The sequence below is a fragment of the Engystomops pustulosus genome, chromosome 1 (assembly GCF_040894005.1).
Source record: "Engystomops pustulosus chromosome 1, aEngPut4.maternal, whole genome shotgun sequence".
Lineage (NCBI taxonomy): Eukaryota > Metazoa > Chordata > Amphibia > Anura > Leptodactylidae > Engystomops > Engystomops pustulosus.
Window position 1 is genome coordinate 270,661,619 of NC_092411.1, and position 18,858 is coordinate 270,680,476.

The following is an 18,858-nucleotide window of genomic DNA, read 5'->3' on the forward strand; positions in this document are numbered from 1 at the left end:
GTCATTTTAAGTTCAAAATAATATAATCCACACAGCACTGGACTGATGGATAAAGATGGGCGTCCCGCACTGCAAAAGGACCATGAAAGGCCCTTTAAAGGGAACCTGTCATCAGAAATAGGCCTGATATACCACTATCAGTATGTTAAACAGCTGAACAGCATATAGATCATGTTTCTTTCATGGTCCAGTGTGGTGGCATCATCCAGAAAATCAATTTTAAAGTGAGATGTTACTTGGTTTTATGAAGTCAAGGAGGCGGAGAGTTTAACACTGAAGTCAAGCTCTCCCTGCCTTAAAACACCCCCTTCACTGTAATTGATGGTCCTGCATCCAAAGACAGCATTGGTCAGATCTCCTGAAGTCTGGCGCATGATGTCAATCGCAAAGGTGGAGGTGTTCAGAGTCAAGGAGAGCTTGACTTCAGTGCTTGATTTTATACAACCAAATTACATCTCACTTCAAAGTTGATTTTCTGGATGATGCCACCAAGCTGGGCTATAAAAGAATCACCATCTGGGAGGTGTTCAGCTGCTTCATAACATAATGGTAGTGGTTTATTAGGCTTACTTCTGATGACAGGTTCCCTTTAAGTCTGAGGAAGAATCTGGTTATTGATCACTTACTACATGTGGGAACCAGGCAGTTCTCCCATGACACATGGTTGTCCTTCATGATATAACACCAAGGGGCAGCGTCATTATCTGGGCTCCTGGAAAATATAATAATATGTATAAGACATCAATATAAAAAGTTTTTTTCTGGTTGTGATGGTAAGTAGACATGGAAGTAATGCCACCCACTTGTATCCATCCCCCTGACTGGTACCTTTCATATATCCATCTGATGACTGATTCTCGCAGAATGGACCTTTCTAGACCGAGTTAGTACCTCAAGGGAGAAGACATCAAGTGTCCAGAATAAACTGAGCCATACAGTATATAACTGAAAAAGGGGGATTAGGGCCGGGTTACACCTCTGTTAAGTCTTCAGGGTGCGGGCACAGGGTGGTGGTAGCGCTAGCGTACAGTGGTAGGCCTCAGCTCTATTGCATATGTGTTTCTATGGAAACGCAAGCAATCGGTAACCAGAATACAGTGTCTTGCATTGTTTTAATGCAAGATGCCGGGTTCTGGTTACCGATCGCTTGCGTTCCCATAGAAACAAATATGCGATTGGGCTGAGGCCTAATACTGTACGCTAGCAGTACATGTAGCCGCTAAATCAGGTGTTTGCATCAGTTATTGTGAGCCAAAACCAGAACAGGTACAAGTCCTTCCATTATACCTTCTCTCTGTGTAGTCACTGGAAGGACTTGCACCAGTCCGGTTTGTTCCACCACTCCTGGTTTTGGCTCACGATAACTGATACAAATCACTAAAGACATGTGAACAAGGTCTTAGTTCTGCAGAGGATTCTGGGATTTGTAGTATACAGAACACTGCAAACACCATATAGACGGGAGACACTACTGACCGGATAGGAGGCGACATATGGAAATTACAGACAAGGCGTTTAAAGGTATTTTACTTTTGGTTTGGTTTTGCTGGAGTCTATAACACCTTGGTATCAGTGGCGTAACTAGAAGCTGACGGGCCCCAGTGCAAAGTCTGTTCCAGGCCCCCGACTATAATGTATGGTATATAGTAATAGTCTTCTCATATGGGAAAGTGACACCTCATGGGCCCCCTAAGCTTCTTGGGCCCGGATGCAACCGCAACCTCTGCACCCCCTCAAGTTACACCCCTGCTCGGTATAAAAGCTTTTAAAGAAACCTTTGACCTGTTCGCTGGCCCCCAGGGGTAACACTATGGCTGACCTGCCAATCGTAAATTTCCATAACTAAAGACCTGACTGAATGTATATATGCACATAAATCATTCCCACAGGATGGATTTACATGTCATATTTAATATGCCTACAGGCCTGGGGAAAGTTATGTGGATTGTATCACAGTGCCACCTTCTGGCCGCTGCTGGGAAAGCTGAATCAGCAAAGAGAAATTCAAACAAAGTAGTAGCAAAATTGTAGAAACAGTACGTACATCTAAAAAAATATTTAAAGGGGTATTCCAGTGTTTGTTTTCTGCATCACCTTTTGCTTTGGATAGTATAGTGGCTGGGTTTGGTACTGCAGCTCTGTCCCATTCACAGAATGAGCTGTTAGGAATGAGTTGCAAACAGAACTTGTAAGAAATATAAGTGTCAGCAAGGCCAGCAAGGGTGCAGGGTTTCAGCCCTCCACTGATCCAAAGATAGGTGAGAACAACTTTAATCCGGTTGCTTTTCTTAGAGCATCTTTTAAAGGGAGTCTGTCACATCCTCACAACCCACTGTGTAAAAGACATTTTGTAAGCCAGACATGCCTTTGCTATTTTCCAGTTATCTGTCATTTTATAGAAAATTACATTTTAATATTCATGCAAATTTAGGTGCACTAGGGGGCGGGGCCTCAGCTGCCAGTGCATCCATTTTCTTTTTTCTACATCTATTTTATAGTTAATGCCAATTTTCAGATAAAGAGGCAGTGCTGGTGACACTAAGAAAGGCAGGGAAAGAAGAAAATGGGTGCACCAGCAGGTACTGCCCCGCCCCTGATGCACCAGTAAGTACTGCCCAGGCCCTGGTGCACCAGCAGGTACTGCCCAGGCCCTGGTGCACCAGCAGGTACTGCCCCACCACTGGTGCACCAGCAGGTACTGCCCCGCCCCCGGTGCACCAGCAGGTATTGCCCAGGCCCTGGTGCACCAGCAAGTACTGCCTCACCCATGGTGCACCAGCAGGTACTGCCCACCGCTGTTGTACAAGAAGCAGCTAATCTGCATAAATATAACCCTCTTTAAATATCGGAAAAGGAGCAAATGTTTCCAGTCTTGGGATTGTTACCTGCAGTATGAATGGGATCCTAAACCTTTGAGGACATAGTCTTCCTGGGTGCCGGTATTAATCTCTTGATACAGTTTATCGGAGTCCCACCTCATACAGCTGTGGCCGGAGCGACTTCTCTTCTCCACCCCTCGATATGTGGTTGCGTTATCATAACTGTAGCAGTGCTGCTTTGGGTCTATGGAACATAATAGGAGGCGCGGATCAAAACATCAAAATTCTTACAGATGTTTTATTATATTTGTTACTGATGTAGCAGGTTTTTGTTGTTTGAAGAAAAAACATCCAGCCAAGTCATGGAAGTACAACTCAACTTCACTGCGCATCCAAAATAAACTATCACCAGGTTTTACTAAACTACCAGACCCCTCGGGTAATGTATTCAATATCCTATCTATAATTCGCTCTTTTATGTGAAATCTCAACATAAAAAAAAATCTCCTCTAAATTCACATAACAATAAGTCATTTTGCCTGAGATGAGTCACTTTTAGAGGCTAGAGGTCGGGGGTTCACTTCACTTCGTTTCTATGATACCATGTTTTTGGTGTCATATTAAAGATAAGAATTTCATCTTTCAGTTCACATCTGGCTCATGGTTCTGTGAGCTACAGAACCGGAGATCCAGACAGTTGAAGACATGGTTGTAGATAAAGATCTATTACTCCCTTTCTCAGAGCCACCATCTTGATCTGATCCAAAAGATGAGATTCTTATATTTTATATGTTAAAAGCAGAGTTCTAGGTACAATAGAACAGACGACATGGACATCTGTAGTGACACTTTCCATATTGCCTCTAAAGTGACTCATCTGCCAAAATATGACTCTTCTCTCTATTAAAAAGCGAATGGGTTTTTTCAGTTCCCAATGTAGTAGACTTCCAGGATCAACAATTTAACATCACAATCCAGAGTTCTACATAAGATTTTCCCAGGAGACCACAAGTGTTCACTGAAAATGTCATGTCTGGTGATGTGAGGGCTTCTCTTTAGCTAAGCTGACAGATATAGTAGTGCATTATGTTGTCAGCCTTAGGGCAAATTTAATCTCTGCTACATATATATATATACAAATTGACAACCACATTCTGCTCTGCTACATCTGCTATATAAATACAGTGTACATATACAAGTAGAAAGCATATTCAGCCCTGCTACATCTACTATATAAATACAGTGTACATATACAAGTAGACAAGCATATTCAGCTCTGCTACATCTACTATATAAATACAGTGTACATATACAAGTAGACAAGCATATTCAGCACTGCTACATCTACTATATAAATACAGTGTACATATACAAGTAGAAAGCATATTCAGCTCTGCTACATCTACTATATAAATACAGTGTACATATACAAGTAGAAAGCATATTCAGCTCTGCTACATCTACTGTATAAATACAGTGTACATATACAAGTAGAAAGCATATTCAGCTCTGCTACATCTACTATATAAATACAGTGTACATATACAAGTAGAAAGCATATTCAGCTCTGCTACATCTACTATATAAATACAGTGTACATATACAAGTAGACAAGCATATTCAGCTCTGCTACATCTACTATATAAATACAGTGTACATATACAAGTAGAAAGCATATACAGCTCTGCTACATCTACTATATAAATACAGTGTACATATACAAGTAGACAAGCATATTCAGCTCTGCTACATCTACTATATAAATACAGTGTACATATACAAGTAGACAAGCATATTCAGCTCTACTACATCTAATAACTGAGATGAGCCTACAGGTGCTAGTGATAGAACGACTCCCTCGGCCTTATTCTCGTATAGGATGAGGGCTGTGTAACCACATTATCCGTCATGCGAATAATCTGCCGTACAAGGTCTAGCAGCCGCTTGGAGAAATGCGTCGCGTTGAGGTTCCTGTCATGTCCTGCTGCATGTTCCCTCCAGATTTACATCTTATTTTGGAGAATATTTGATGCTGGATCAGGTTATAATGTGACATATTTTATTCAGAGAAGTTGAATAATTGGATAGAAGGTGAAGCACAGGATTTCGGATGTTTGTTGGGGAGAGGACCACTTTCACTTTTTGCTCCAGATTTCTCATCTGCCTGCGTCTGCTAGGTCCACAGCTATAATGTACTGTATATAGGACTAGCCTTCTCAGATAGGTAGGAGACGCCTTATGGGTCTTATTCACACATTGTTAAATCCCTGGTCATGTGATGTCACACAGGTACAGGGTTTGTTATATCCCTGGTCATTTGATTTCACACAAGTGCAAGGTTTGTTATATCCCTGGTCATGTGATGTCACACAGGTGCACGGCTCGCTACATCCCTGGTCATGTGATGTCACACAGGTGCACAGCTCGTTATATCCCTGGTCATGTGATGTCACACAGGTGCATGGCTCGTTATATCCCTGGTCATGTGATGTGACACAGGTGCACAGCTCGTTATATCCCTGGTCATGTGATGTCACACAGGTGCATGGCTCGTTATATCCCTGGTCATGTGATGTGACACAGGTGCATGGCTCGTTATATCCCTGGTCCTGTGATGTCACACAGGCGCACGGCTCGTTATATCCCTGGTCCTGTGATGTCACACCGATGCACAGCTCGTTATATCCCTGGTCATGTGATGTCACACAGGTGCACGGCTCGTTATATCCCTGGTCATGTGATGTGACACAGGTGCATGGCTCGTTATATCCCTGGTCCTGTGATGTCACACAGGTGCACGGCTCGTTATATCCCTGGTCATGTGATGTCACACAGGTGCACGGCTCGTTATATCCCTGGTCATGTGATGTCACACAGGTGCACGGCTCGTTATATCCCTGGTCATGTGATGTGACACAGGTGCATGGCTCGTTATATCCCTGGTCATGTGATGTCACACAGGTGCACGGCTCGTTATATCCCTGGTCATGTGATGTGACACAGGTGCATTGCTCATTATATCCCTGGTCATGTGATGTCACACAGGTGCACATCTCGTTATATCCCTGGTCATGTGATGTGACACAGGTGCATGGCTCGTTATATCCCTGGTCCTGTGATGTCACACCGATGCACAGCTTGTTATATACCCCTGTTCATGTGATGACACACAGGTGCACAGCTTGATATATATCCCTGGTTATGTGATGACACACAGGTGCACAGCTCATTATATCCCTGGTCATATGATGTCACCCAGGTGCAAGGCTCATTATATCCCTGGCCATGTGATGTCACACAGGTGCAAGGCTCATCATATCCCTGGTCATGTGATGTCACACAGGTGCACGAAGCGTTATATCCCTGGTCATGTGATGTCACACAGGTGCATGGCTCGTTATATCCCTGGTCCTGTGATGTCACACAGGTGCACGGCTCGTTATATCCCTGGTCATGTGATGTCACACAGGTGCACGGCTCGTTATATCCCTGGTCATGTGATATCACACAGGTGCACGGCTCGTTATATCCCTGGTCATGTGATGTGACACAGGTGCATGGCTCGTTATATCCCTGGTCATTTGATGTCACACAGGTGCACGGCTCGTTATATCCCTGGTCATGTGATGTGACACAGGTGCATGGCTCATTATATCCCTGGTCATGTGATGTCACACAGGTGCACATCTCGTTATATCCCTGGTCATGTGATGTGACACAGGTGCATGGCTCGTTATATCCCTGGTCCTGTGATGTCACACCGATGCACAGCTTGATATATATCCCTGTTCATGTGATGACACACAGGTGCACAGCTTGATATATATCCCTGGTTATGTGATGACACACAGGTGCACATCTTGTTATATATCCCTGGTTATGTGATGTCACACAGGTGCACAGCTCATTATATCCCTGGTCATATGATGTCACCCAGGTGCAAGGCTCATTATATCCCTGGCCATGTGATGTCACACAGGTGCAAGGCTCATCATATCCCTGGTCATGTGATGTCACACAGGTGCACGAATCGTTATATCCCTGGTCATGTGATGTACATGGCTTTATAAAGGTGCATTGGTCATTATATCACACAGCTCTGATTACTCTCTCTGATCTAACGAGCCTTGCACCAGTGTGACATCACTTGACCAGACACAAGTTGTAATCTAAAGGAAGTAAACAATGAAGCTTCTTATAAAATGACAGCAAACAGAGATCTAGAAAACTATGAGGAATTAACAAAAAAAGTATATTGGAACATTGTATCAATTTTCCTTATGCAAACAATATCAATTATTTGCTGAAAGTGGACAAACGTGATACTATAGATCATGTTTATTTGTTTTTAGGGTGCCCAGGTCAGTGGCTATGGTATTTCTTTTTGATAATCTTCATAAATATTCCCAATAGTTTCCATTCCCTTGATTTATAGAGGAACAGATATAGAAAGATGAATCGAGAGATAAAAAGCACAAGAAAACTCTCTAAAACTAAAATGTTCTTTGTTGCTCATAGCAACCAATCACAGCAAAACTTTCATATTTCAAAAGCAGAAAATGAAATAAAAGCTGCGCTGTGATTGGTCACTATGGGTGAGAGATTCAGAAGCATTTCCTGACTGCCAGCTTACCGCCACCATCTGTATCACTCACTTTCAGACAACATCGAAGCAAATAAATAGAATTTTTTCCTCACAAAGTTTTTTTGTCTTACCAATATTGCAGAATTTGCCAACAAATCTTCCTCTGCAGCTACATACAGGACTCCCGCTATTTATCATCAGTCGACAGGCTCCGCCATTGAGACATGGATTTACTGGGCAAACTGAGGACACAAACAGATTATTGCCACCTATCGCCTGTATAGTTTTTATAAAACAATTTTAAAAACTGCTTGCAAGACCTTTAAGGCAATGGAGAGAATTAGTTCATGTTTTTGTAGGAGACATAGGTCCCAGGACACCCTTTTATTTCATATCTGAGGGTCTACCTTTTAGGCTATGTCTGGAACATGGCGGCCATCTTGAAAGCTTCCATATTGTATCAAGGCAAAGAGCCGGCCATGTTCTGGGCACAGCTGGGGTATCAGGTATGTCATATTCCCTGTCATTTCTGAAGTAAAAGGTTGACCTGGAACCTTTAGACTCACCCTCTATATTGTTAAAAACACCCTCACTGTAGAACAGTGACTTATGGGAACCTGCGATGGACCACTTGTCATGTTAGAATACCTGTGTATCTCTCTCCGCTGTGGCACTCAATCTTGCTGTTCTTACATGTACATTGTTCCACCTTCCCTTTGTGAATTCTTGCCCACGATTCACCATTATCATAATGCACGTAATGAGCTTCATCAAAGCACTTTTCTAAAATGAAGGACAAAAATTAAAAATATGGCCGTAACAGGCGAAGACATCACATTCTCAGGTAAGAAGAACATGACAGGAGAAGACAACATCTTAGGCCCCTTCCACACTAGCGAGTGTGATGCGATGAACTCGCATCACACTCGCAACGCAAGCTGCCGGGAAAGCACGGCCCGAACCCTGCACCGCGGGAGTGAACTGACATGCTGAGTTCACTCCCGCGGTGCAGCGTTCGGGCCGTGCGTTCCCGGCAGCTTGCGTTGCGAGTGTGATGCGAGTTCATCGCATCACACTCGCTAGTGTGGAAGGGGCCTTAAGGTTCTCACATCAGAAGAACCTGACAGGAGAAGAGAAAATCTCAGGTTCTCAGGTCAGAAGAATAGGACAGGAGGAGACAACGTCCCAGGTCAGAAGAACATGACAGGGGTAGACAACATCTCAGGTTCTCAAATCATAAGAGCTTGACAGGAGAAGACAAAATCTCAGGTTCTCATGTAAGAAGAATAGGACAGGAGGAGACAATGGGGGTCATTTACTAAGGGCCCGATTCGCGTTTTCCCGTCATGTTACCCGAATATTTCCGATTTGCGCCGATTTCCCCTGAATTGCCCCGGGATTTTGGCGCACGCGATCGGATTGTGGCGCATTGGTGCCGGCATGCACGCGACGGAAATCAGGGCACGTGGCCGAACGCAAACCCAACGGATTCGGAAAAACGCCGCATTTAAAACAAAAAATCTGTCGCGGAGCTTGCGCTTACCTTCACTCAGCCCGGCTCGGTGAACTCCAGTGTGTTCCGATGCTTTTCAGCGCAGCACCTGGTGGACGGCGGAGGAACTACCTTAATGAATCCCGGCCGGACCCGAATCCAGCGCAGAGAACGCGCCGCTGGATCGCGAATGGACCGGGTAAGTAAATCTGCCCCAATGTCTCAGGTCAGAAGAATAGGACAGGAGGAGACAACGTCTCAGGTCAAAAGAACCTGACAGGAGAAGACAACATCTTAGGTTCTCAAATCAGAAGAACTTGACAGGAGAAGGTAAAATCTAAGGTTCTAAGGCAGAAGAATATGACAGGAGGAGACAACGTTTCAGGTTAGAAGAACCTGAAAGGAGAAGACAACAAAGCAGGTTCTCAGTTCAGAAGAACCTGACCAGGAGGAGACAACATCTCAAGTTCTCAGCCAAGAGGAGCCTTACAAGATAAAACAACATCTCTTTGGGTTCAGCTTCAAGGAGCAAGGACCCAAGTATATTAAGATCCCTCAAATACAAGTAAGACCCTAAAAATCTCTCAGTCAATACTTACCAATCTCACAGTCGTGACCAGAATATTCTACGGGGCACATACAGTGATATGTGTTTAGGAATGGCATATTAGTGCAAGTCCCACCATTCTCACAGGGATTTTCTGCACAATAATCATGAAATACTAGGGAAAGAGCAAAAAGTTATATAAATACATCAATATATATATAAATGTAGTATAAAACTATATAAACTGGCAAATCTACATAGAATATACACAACCTATTGACTTAGGTGCTTGTAAACATCTAATTATGGTTCAGCTGTAGCCATTCACACTGATTTTCCAATAGTCTGGGAAAGAAAAGTCCTCCTTTCAGTGTATAGCAGACGGTCCTAAGAAGTTGACCAACCTTTATAATGTCCACATGTTTTATTCACTTGATCCTTCCACAGAATAGGCCACAAATGTCATCTTGATGTGGGCACCACCTACGTAAACGTCTTGATCATGTAATATTTGTCTGTGGAAAGTGTCTGCCCATGTTAGACTCTCTCCATTCAATTCTCTGATACGGTAGTTTGTAAAACAGATACTATTGGACCTCCCCCCTTTTTTGTCCACAGTAGCCGTACACCAAAATTGAGAGTTGCGAAAACCTCTTTAAATTGACCATGGATTTGTAATAGGATCTAAGATCGGGTCTGTAAGCCGAAAAGGGTCATGTCCGTTTTATTTGGAATACAAAATTTTTATCACAGAGTTGCATTGACAATTTGGCTATAGGTGACAGTGCACATAAGTGCTCCCCTCCCCTTTTTTCAGGGGAATTCGGGTGACCTCACTATTCAGCGCTTAAACCGAAAGCTTCTCTATTGGCCAAGTTTACTCTTGTTAAGGTAAACCTAGCTGATAGATCAAATCCTGTCATTTCTACTTGCCTTATTTTCCTGAAAAGTACTGTAATAGAAAAAATTAACTTAAGAATGCGGCGAGATCTTAGACCGCACCTAACAATTTGAGGCTGAGGAATTTCAGCCATCCACTATGCTGACGTGGGCGTGCGACAGCAGGGAAACTCTCCAATCAAGAAACTACATGAGCTGGGCACCCTGATCTGTTATGATTTGTATCCTCCTCCTTTTCTGCTGTTCTCTTGCTTTTCTATATAGACTTATGAAACCAAATAAAGCTTGCGCAGTGCTGATTTGCCCCGGGCAATAGCATCAGTGGTCTGATTCATTTCCTTGCGACTGTGCACACATGCAATAATTTAATAATTTGAAACACAAGGCCAAAGCACACTGAGCTTTTAAGACTACACTTTATAAGATAGACACACAGATGGGTGACTAGCATTAGAGGGCCCTACATTTTCCTGCATTTTCTCAAAGCTATCAGTGTATACATTACCCAAGACCACCATAGATATAACCGGACAAAGGTTGGACCCATGTCATCAAAACATACTCGGAAAAATGGATGCCTCTTAGACATTACACACGCCCAACCCTTCCAAATGTCAGCCGGTCCCAGTAATGACTGTGGGGAAACACCCCATGGTACCTGACCTCATAGATCTTCAAAAAGTTTGAGACCCTGTCCTGGATCTGTCCTTGGAGGTCGTGAGTAGCTATGGTTCTCTGTCTCTGCCCTGTGATACATGGACGTATATAAATAAAATCCTAGCGACACAGTAAATGTTTAAGCAAGTGCAGAAAACTCTGTGAAACTAATCACAGGCCGATTCCCATGGCCCCCACGTCCAAACTGCAAGCGGTCATTATTAATGGCCCCCAATATAGACAAGGAGGAAACATGGATTTCTTATTCTGCAGAAAGTAATGCTCTAATATGGGATACAGATGTGTCATTTGGCTTTGTCGGGAGTTTAATCAATGGTTTTACAATTATTGTATCTGAAACTGTAATAAGAAACCGTAAACCGGGAATCTTCTACTGCCAATAAAATATATGACTAAAGGGGATTGAAATAGATATACAGGACTAGGGAAGCATGGCAGTCATCCTCCAGTAACAGCGACACCCTGGTCAATAGGCAGTGTCTGGTATGACACCTCAGGCACAATTTACTGAATGTAATAGAAGATACAGTAGGAAGCCGTACAGAACATCACCTGTAATGTGAGATCATCCAAAATAAGAGGGTGGTAACCTCTTACATTCATATAACACGGATAAAGCATTGGAGAGAATAAGCTGATTTACTTATCTTCTGGGGTATATATATATATATATCCTTTAAATTGGTGCACATTGATGTAGAGTATGGATGCTTATATTTAGGTACAGTATGGATCTAGTTAGGCACTATTCCCTATGTTTAGGTTCAGTATGGCTCTATTAAGGCACTTTTTCTTATGTGTAGGTACAGTATGGCTCTATTAAGGCACTTTTTCTTATGTCTAGGTACAGTATATCTCTATTTAGGCACTTTTTCTTATGTGTAGCTACAGTATGGCTTTTTTGGGCACCTTTTCTTATGTCCAGGTACAGTATGGCTCTATTTAGGCACTTTTTCTTATGTCTAGGTAGAGTATGGCTCTATTTAGGCACTTTTTCTTATGTCTAGGTACAGTATGGCTCTATTTAGGCACTTTTTCTTATGTCTAGGTAGAGTATGGCTCTATTTAGGCACTTTTTCTTATGTCTATGTACAGTATGGCTTTTTGGGCACCTTTTCTTATGTCTAGGTACAGTATGGCTTTTTGGGCACCTTTTCTTATGTCTAGGTACAGTATGGCTCTTTTTAGGCACTTTTTCCTATGTCTAGGTACAGTATGGCTCTTTTTAGGCACTTTTTCTTATGTCTAGGTACAGTATGGCTCTTTTTAGTCACTTTTTCTTATGTGTATGTACAGTAAGGCTCTATTTAGGCACCTTTTCCTATGTGTTGATAGGCTCTAATATAACATGATAAATATTTTGCATAATGCAGGCAATGGGTGATATCATGTATTTATGCAAGTATGTAACCTAGCAGCCCTGAATGTTGGGGTGGGGGGTGATGAAATTACACCAAGTGGACCCCTTACACAATAATGGGGTCTCTACTATTTTCAAACAGCAGGTTTCTAATGGATAGTTGTGAACATATGCCTACCTGACAAAATTCTGTCTGACTACGACTACCACTAGAGGAAGCTGTTGTGTAAGGAGCCCTTCCCCCCTTGTAGTCTCATAGAGAGTACATTTTATCTTATGGTTGTTTGTCTATGACTGCTGTCCCTTCTGTATCTTCTATCTCTGGATAATGAGTAAGACAATATGATGGTTATGCTAATTGACAATGTCAACCCCAGGGAATAGTAAGTGGTCTGTTTCAGTAGAAGTATGAATAAGTATCACAGTTCTGCCATAAATAATGCGTGGGTGATGAATCACATTGTCATAGTGAATGAAGCTGAAGTTGGAGTATTATGTGGGTTTTCTATGGTGGTTTGTGATACACCGGGGTGGGATATTACTCACATTGTGCAGCATACCACATCCCATGCTCAGGAAAGCCCCACATCATATGTCATATTTACAGCCACTTTCTATAGTAACACATGTCAGCCAACCAGGAAATTTCAGTCTGAGCTTCATCCCTGCCAGCAATGGACCAGGTCCAAGATCAACCCATAGCCAATAATGCCCGCGCACTCCCTGTCTATACTGTGCCAGTGATAGAAGTCACACCGCAGGCACTCAATGTATAACAAGGGCTATGAATCTAGGAATAAGATACTTCATTAAATTACATAATGAATGAAATTCCGGGCTACTTGCTGAGAATCTGTACTAATGCAGGTCCAATGCCCAATTGCCACAGAGGTAAGGGTTCCCAGGTTAGTGCCAGTTCTCCATCACATTCACCTGGGGAGATCTCATGCCAACTATCATCATCAATATGGTTTTACACTCGCCACTGTGCTTATGGTTAGGTTCAAGATGGCTCTATATGTGTATTATGTGCCTATAGGTACAGCATGACTCTAGGTTGGCCCTCTTTAGATACAGCATGACTCTAGGTTGGCACTATTTAGGTACAGCATGACTCTAGGTTGGCACTATTTAGGTACAGCATGACTCTAGGTTGGCACTATTTAGGTACAGCATGACTCTAGGTTGGCACTATTTAGATACAGCATGACTCTAGGTTGGCACTATTTAGGTACAACATGACTCTAAGTGTGCACTATTTGCCTATATTTAGGTACATTATGACTCTAGGTTGGCTCTATTTGGCTACAGCATGACTCTACCTGTGCACTATTTGCCTATATTTAGGTACAGTATGGTTCTATAGAAATACTCTGATTATGTTTAAGTACTATACGGTTCCATGTGTACATGTACTATATGCCAGTGTTTAGGTCCTGTTCTTATGGTTAGGTACAAGATGGATCTATGTGTGCATTATGTGCCTATGTTTAGATATGGCATGACTCTAGGTTGCCAATATTTGCCTGATGCCTAGTGCAGCCGAGACTCAAAAGGGTCGGGTGTGACACATATGTGGTGCAGACACTTCTTAAATACCTGTGCAACCAATTTACACTAAAGAACATAAAAAGTCTGACGAAGTGGGGGGCCATGTGGTAACAAGGTTCACCCTAGGGCACTCCTTGTATATGTGATACTCAGTCCCGGATGATGGTAAAGGAGAAGCCTATGATGTCAGTGGCTTTAGCCTTCACAAGTGGAAAGAAAATGATGCAAAAATGTACTTTAATTTTAGAGAGGTAAGGCGCACTAACAGGTTATCCAAACTTTGGTGGCATGTAATGACTGTGTCCAATGGTTGGCTCAAGTGCAGATAAACTTCCCCTGGTTCAGGGGCAGAAACTGGACATTATCCCTGCAGCAGTAGTAACATAGCTGGACAAATCTTCTTGGAGCTCTGCCAGTGCTGCTTTAGTGTGATGTCCTCTCATTAGAATCTCAAGATGGAGACCAGAACCCAAAGCTGAGAAGATATTCATATAATTTAGGATTCGGCCCCTTGAAAGTTCCAAGGAACCAACCGATAAGACAGCATGTATTGCACCAGGTGATAATATAATCTAAAAATCAGTAGTATAGTTACAAATGCATAATTAAATTAACTGCACACAACACAACAACTTTACCCACCTGGTCAGTGGTGGCGAACCTATGGCACGGGTGCCAGAGGTGGCACTCAGAGCCCTTTCTGTGGGCACCCTGGCCTTCACCCAAACACAAAGTTTGCCAGATAGGACTCAAGGCTTTCTCCTGTGGTCCAATAGAGACCAGCATGCGCCATGCTCAGCGCCATTTTAAAGCAACATCCTTGGCTGCCAGGACTACAGGAGGAGCGGGAAGGCGTAGCTAGAGATGGATTGTCATTTGAGCTCCTGCACTGGGTCCCCTGATTCTTCCTCTTCAGGTGATCCTGGAGGGAAGCTACAATCCAATTTTCCCCATATTTCTATTGTATTGGTGAACTCAGGACACCAATACGATTAAAACCTGTCATACAGCAATAAGTTACTGCTTAAATTGTCATGTTGGCACTTTGCGACATATAAATGGGTTTTCGTTGCAGCTTGGGCACTCGGTCTCCAAAAGGTTCGCCATCACTGCACTAGGTGGTGGTTTTGTTACACACATTTGCAGCCTAAATTGGGGAGACTGGGGTTAACTCTCTAGAAAGATGGGTCTCTGTGTTACAGTTCCCAGCAGGTTGATCAGGCCTGTTGGGTCCACTCAGACAGGATTACTAGACATCCCCTATTCCGGGAAATTACACTTTTATGTGCTCTATAGAATCTATAGGACAGGACATAAATTTCAAAAGCCATTCTCCACAATCTTCTTCAAAGCCTCTTCATTGACCTTTCCAGAACATTGTAAGTGTCTTGTGTAGCACTGGATGGAGGATTACTGTTATGTTAATAGCAAATAATACCAAGTCGACTCACTAATCAGTTGGGTTCCAGCTGCTGAGACCCCACTGATCATGAGAATGGCCCTAAAAATGGTTATTGCAATTTTATTGATAAGTTCAGAAACTAAAAATTTACCATTCTCTCTGATGGGATCCATTGCGCAGATTCCCCACTCTCCGTCTCTGTCAAAATTATGTGTTGTGGCGCACCTGATACAATTACACAGGACATAGAGTTAACACCATGAAGAACAAAAATCCAATGACATTTTATTTCAATAGTTTTCTAAGAATGCAGTCAATATATTTCAGGCAGTTACAGATTTTTCATCATCCTCCAAACTTTTTACTCCAACTCGGGCTTCTCCAAGTCGTCTTACTACACCTAAGCACAAGCCCAACAGCAATAAAGCACACGACAATCTGATTCTTTATAAATTCTAAATGAATGATGAACCTCCCCCACTGTCTCCATAAAATATACACACCACTTTTTGTTGAGGAGACGCCTTGGTAGACAGGAGAACCGTAAGCGTCCACCCATCAGAAATGGGATCTTACAATGTCTGCCGTCTTCTGTTACCACTGGGGGAGAGAGGAAAGATTTGTAGGAATGATAGAACAAAATTACTGACTACAAAACATGAACATAAATACTTGTATATCCCAAAAAATAACAATTCTGGAACACATTTTCAAAAAAAAGATGTGGCATTCCTCCTTTATTCCTCCTGGAAATGCAGGGATACATTGACAATTGGGAAGTATCTCATAAGTTGGAGCGTGATGATGATTGAGCTCACTAAGGGCACACACATTCCCATGTATGGAGGCAAAGTGCAATACCCAACACATCCATGAATACAGGACGCGCTGTATTTGGGGAAAAAAGCACCATGATTCTCCAATTCTCTACAACACCTTTAAGGGGTTAAAACCAGACAATATCAGCTTTCTGCAATTGAAATGCTGCTTTTCGCCGAGGAATGCAAAGCTATTATATAAAGCGATGTAAAAATAGGCGTACGCAGGATAAAAATAAGAATCCGTGCCGCTGGTAATACAATGCAAAAGAACATCACGCATGTACATGTCACAATAATAACCATAGAAACACTGTATTATACAATGCGCAAGGACAGCTAATGGGAAAAGTTCACCCAAAAACATCTGTATTTTACCAAAAGTGTCTGTTCACCTTCCCTTAACCTGCAGTTACATAATAAAAACATGTAAGAAAAATCCTTTCTTTACCGGGTTGGTTTTACCTCTTTGGACTGTAAATTAATATTACTTATTGGAATTTTCCTGCCTGCCTTATCATGGGTGTAGCTCTAGGGGGTGCAGTAGTAGTTCTCAGGCTCTGGGGTTTGAAGGAGTTTAGAGTCTCTGTGCCACATAAAAAGACCACCCAGATTTTATCAGAGGTGTTATCCAAACTTCAATTCCTCCTGCACCCTCATCACGCAGATACACTCACCAGCCACTTTATTAGGTACACCTGTCCAACTGCTCGTTAACACTTAATTTCTAATCAGCCAATCACATGGCGGCAACTCAGTGCATTTAGGCATGTAGACATGGTCAAGACAATCTCCTGCAGTTCAAACCGAGCATCAGTATGGGGAAGAAAGGTGATTTGAGGCCTTTGAATGTGGCATGGTTGTTGGTGCCAGAAGGGCTGGTCTGAGTATTTCAGAAACTGCTGATCTACTGGGATTTTCATGCACAACCATCTCTAGGGTTTACAGAGAATGGTCCGAAAAAGAAAAAACATCCAGTGAGCGGCAGTTCTGTGGGCGGAAATGCATTGTTGATGCCAGAGGTCAGAGGAGAATGGGCAGACTGGTTCGAGCTGATAGAAAGGCAACAGTGACTCAAATCGCCACCCGTTACAACCAAGGTAGGCAGAAGAGCATCTCTGAACGCACAGTACGTCGAACTTTGAGGCAGATGGGCTACAGCAGCAGAAGACCACACCGGGTGCCACTCCTTTCAGCTAAGAACAGGAAACTGAGGCTAAAGTTTGCACAAGCTCATCGAAATTGGACAGTAGAAGATTGGAAAAACGTTGCCTGGTCTGATGAGTCTCGATTTCTGCTGCGACATTCGGATGGTAGTGTCAGAATTTGGCGTCAACAACATGAAAGCATGGATCCATCCTGCCTTGTATCAACGGTTCAGGCTGGTGGTGGTGGTGTCATGGTGTGGGGAATATTTTCTTGGCACTCTTTGGGCCCCTTGGTACCAATTGAGCATCGTTGCAACGCCACAGCCTACCTGAGTATTGTTGCTGACCATGTCCATCCCTTTATGACCACAATGTACCCTGTAACATCTGATGGCTACTTTCAGCAGCATAATGCGCCATGTCATAAAGCTGGAATCATCTCAGACTGGTTTCTTGAACATGACAATGAGGTCACTGTACTCAAATGGCCTCCACAGTGACCAGATCTCAATCCAATAGAGCATCTTTGGGATGTGGTGGAACGGAAGATTCGCATCATGGATGTGCAGCCGACAAATCTGCGGCAACTGTGTGATGCCATCATGTCAATATGGACCAAAATCTCTGAGGAGCTTCCAGCACCTTGTTGTATCTATGCCATGAAGAATTGAGGCAGTTCTGAAGGCAAAAGGGGGTCCAACCCGTTACTAGCATGGTGTACCTAATAAAGTGGCCGGTGAGTGTATAGTTGAATGCGCCATTGTTCCACCATTGTGCCTCTGTCGCTGCTGTGTACGGCTGAGGTCGGCAGGTTCAATGTGATGATGTCATCTCTCCTGCCGGATCCACTGCTGCACACAGCAACAGAGGGAATGAGAGGACACCTGCAGGGGAACCAGCAGAGGTAAGTTCTGTTCTTTTTTAAGTTTTATTTCGGAAATTAATGGTGGAAGCAAAACAGTGAGAGGTGGGGATTGGGTGCGAGCTATATTAAAAAAACTACTAAGATATGGGGGTCAAGAGAAAAGGGGGGTTATGAGTAGTGGACTAATAATACAAGAGGGGCCACAGAAAAGAGGGGGATAATATAGATTGCAAAAACATGTAGGAAATCCGGCACACTGAACCTCTCCAGCATTAGACATACATCATGACTTTCTTTATTCACTAAAATGAATGCTAACGAACGTGTGGGTACAACCAGATCAACGCGTTTCGACAAAAAATGCCTTATTCATGATCTATTTCACGCAAACCAATTTAAAATACCGGCTCCACCACGTCACCGGAGAGGAGGTCTTAGTAGAAAGCTCACCGGGTTAGGAACATCCGATCCCAAAACAAAAGCAAGGGGTCATGTGACCTCCAGGGAGCAACCCACAAGGCCAACTGTCTGGGACGCAAGAACATTGGTAAGTTAAAATCAAGTACAAATACAAAGTAGAAAAGAAAAATACTGAACTATTAGACGTAAAATGGATCATGTGTGTGTCGAAACGCGTTGATCTGGTTGTACCTGCTTGTTTGTCACCATGAATTGTGTTGAATAAAGAAAGTC

At 43.0% G+C, this 18,858-nt stretch overlaps 1 protein-coding gene across 2 annotated transcripts in view; it reads right to left on the bottom strand.

The window, feature by feature from the left end:
* The window catches only part of HGFAC (HGF activator), a 37,921-nt gene that overhangs the window by 11,347 nt on the left and 7,716 nt on the right, over positions 1 to 18,858 (bottom strand). For both annotated transcript variants that reach the window (XM_072126153.1, XM_072126154.1), the window contains 7 exons: positions 15,838 to 15,934; positions 15,486 to 15,559; positions 9,496 to 9,618; positions 8,053 to 8,187; positions 7,536 to 7,646; positions 2,886 to 3,063; positions 627 to 712 (listed from right to left, as the gene is read on the bottom strand). In XM_072126153.1, coding sequence (XP_071982254.1) covers positions 627 to 712; positions 2,886 to 3,063; positions 7,536 to 7,646; positions 8,053 to 8,187; positions 9,496 to 9,618; positions 15,486 to 15,559; positions 15,838 to 15,934 — 804 coding nt within the window. The remainder of the gene's footprint in view (positions 1 to 626; positions 713 to 2,885; positions 3,064 to 7,535; positions 7,647 to 8,052; positions 8,188 to 9,495; positions 9,619 to 15,485; positions 15,560 to 15,837; positions 15,935 to 18,858) is intronic.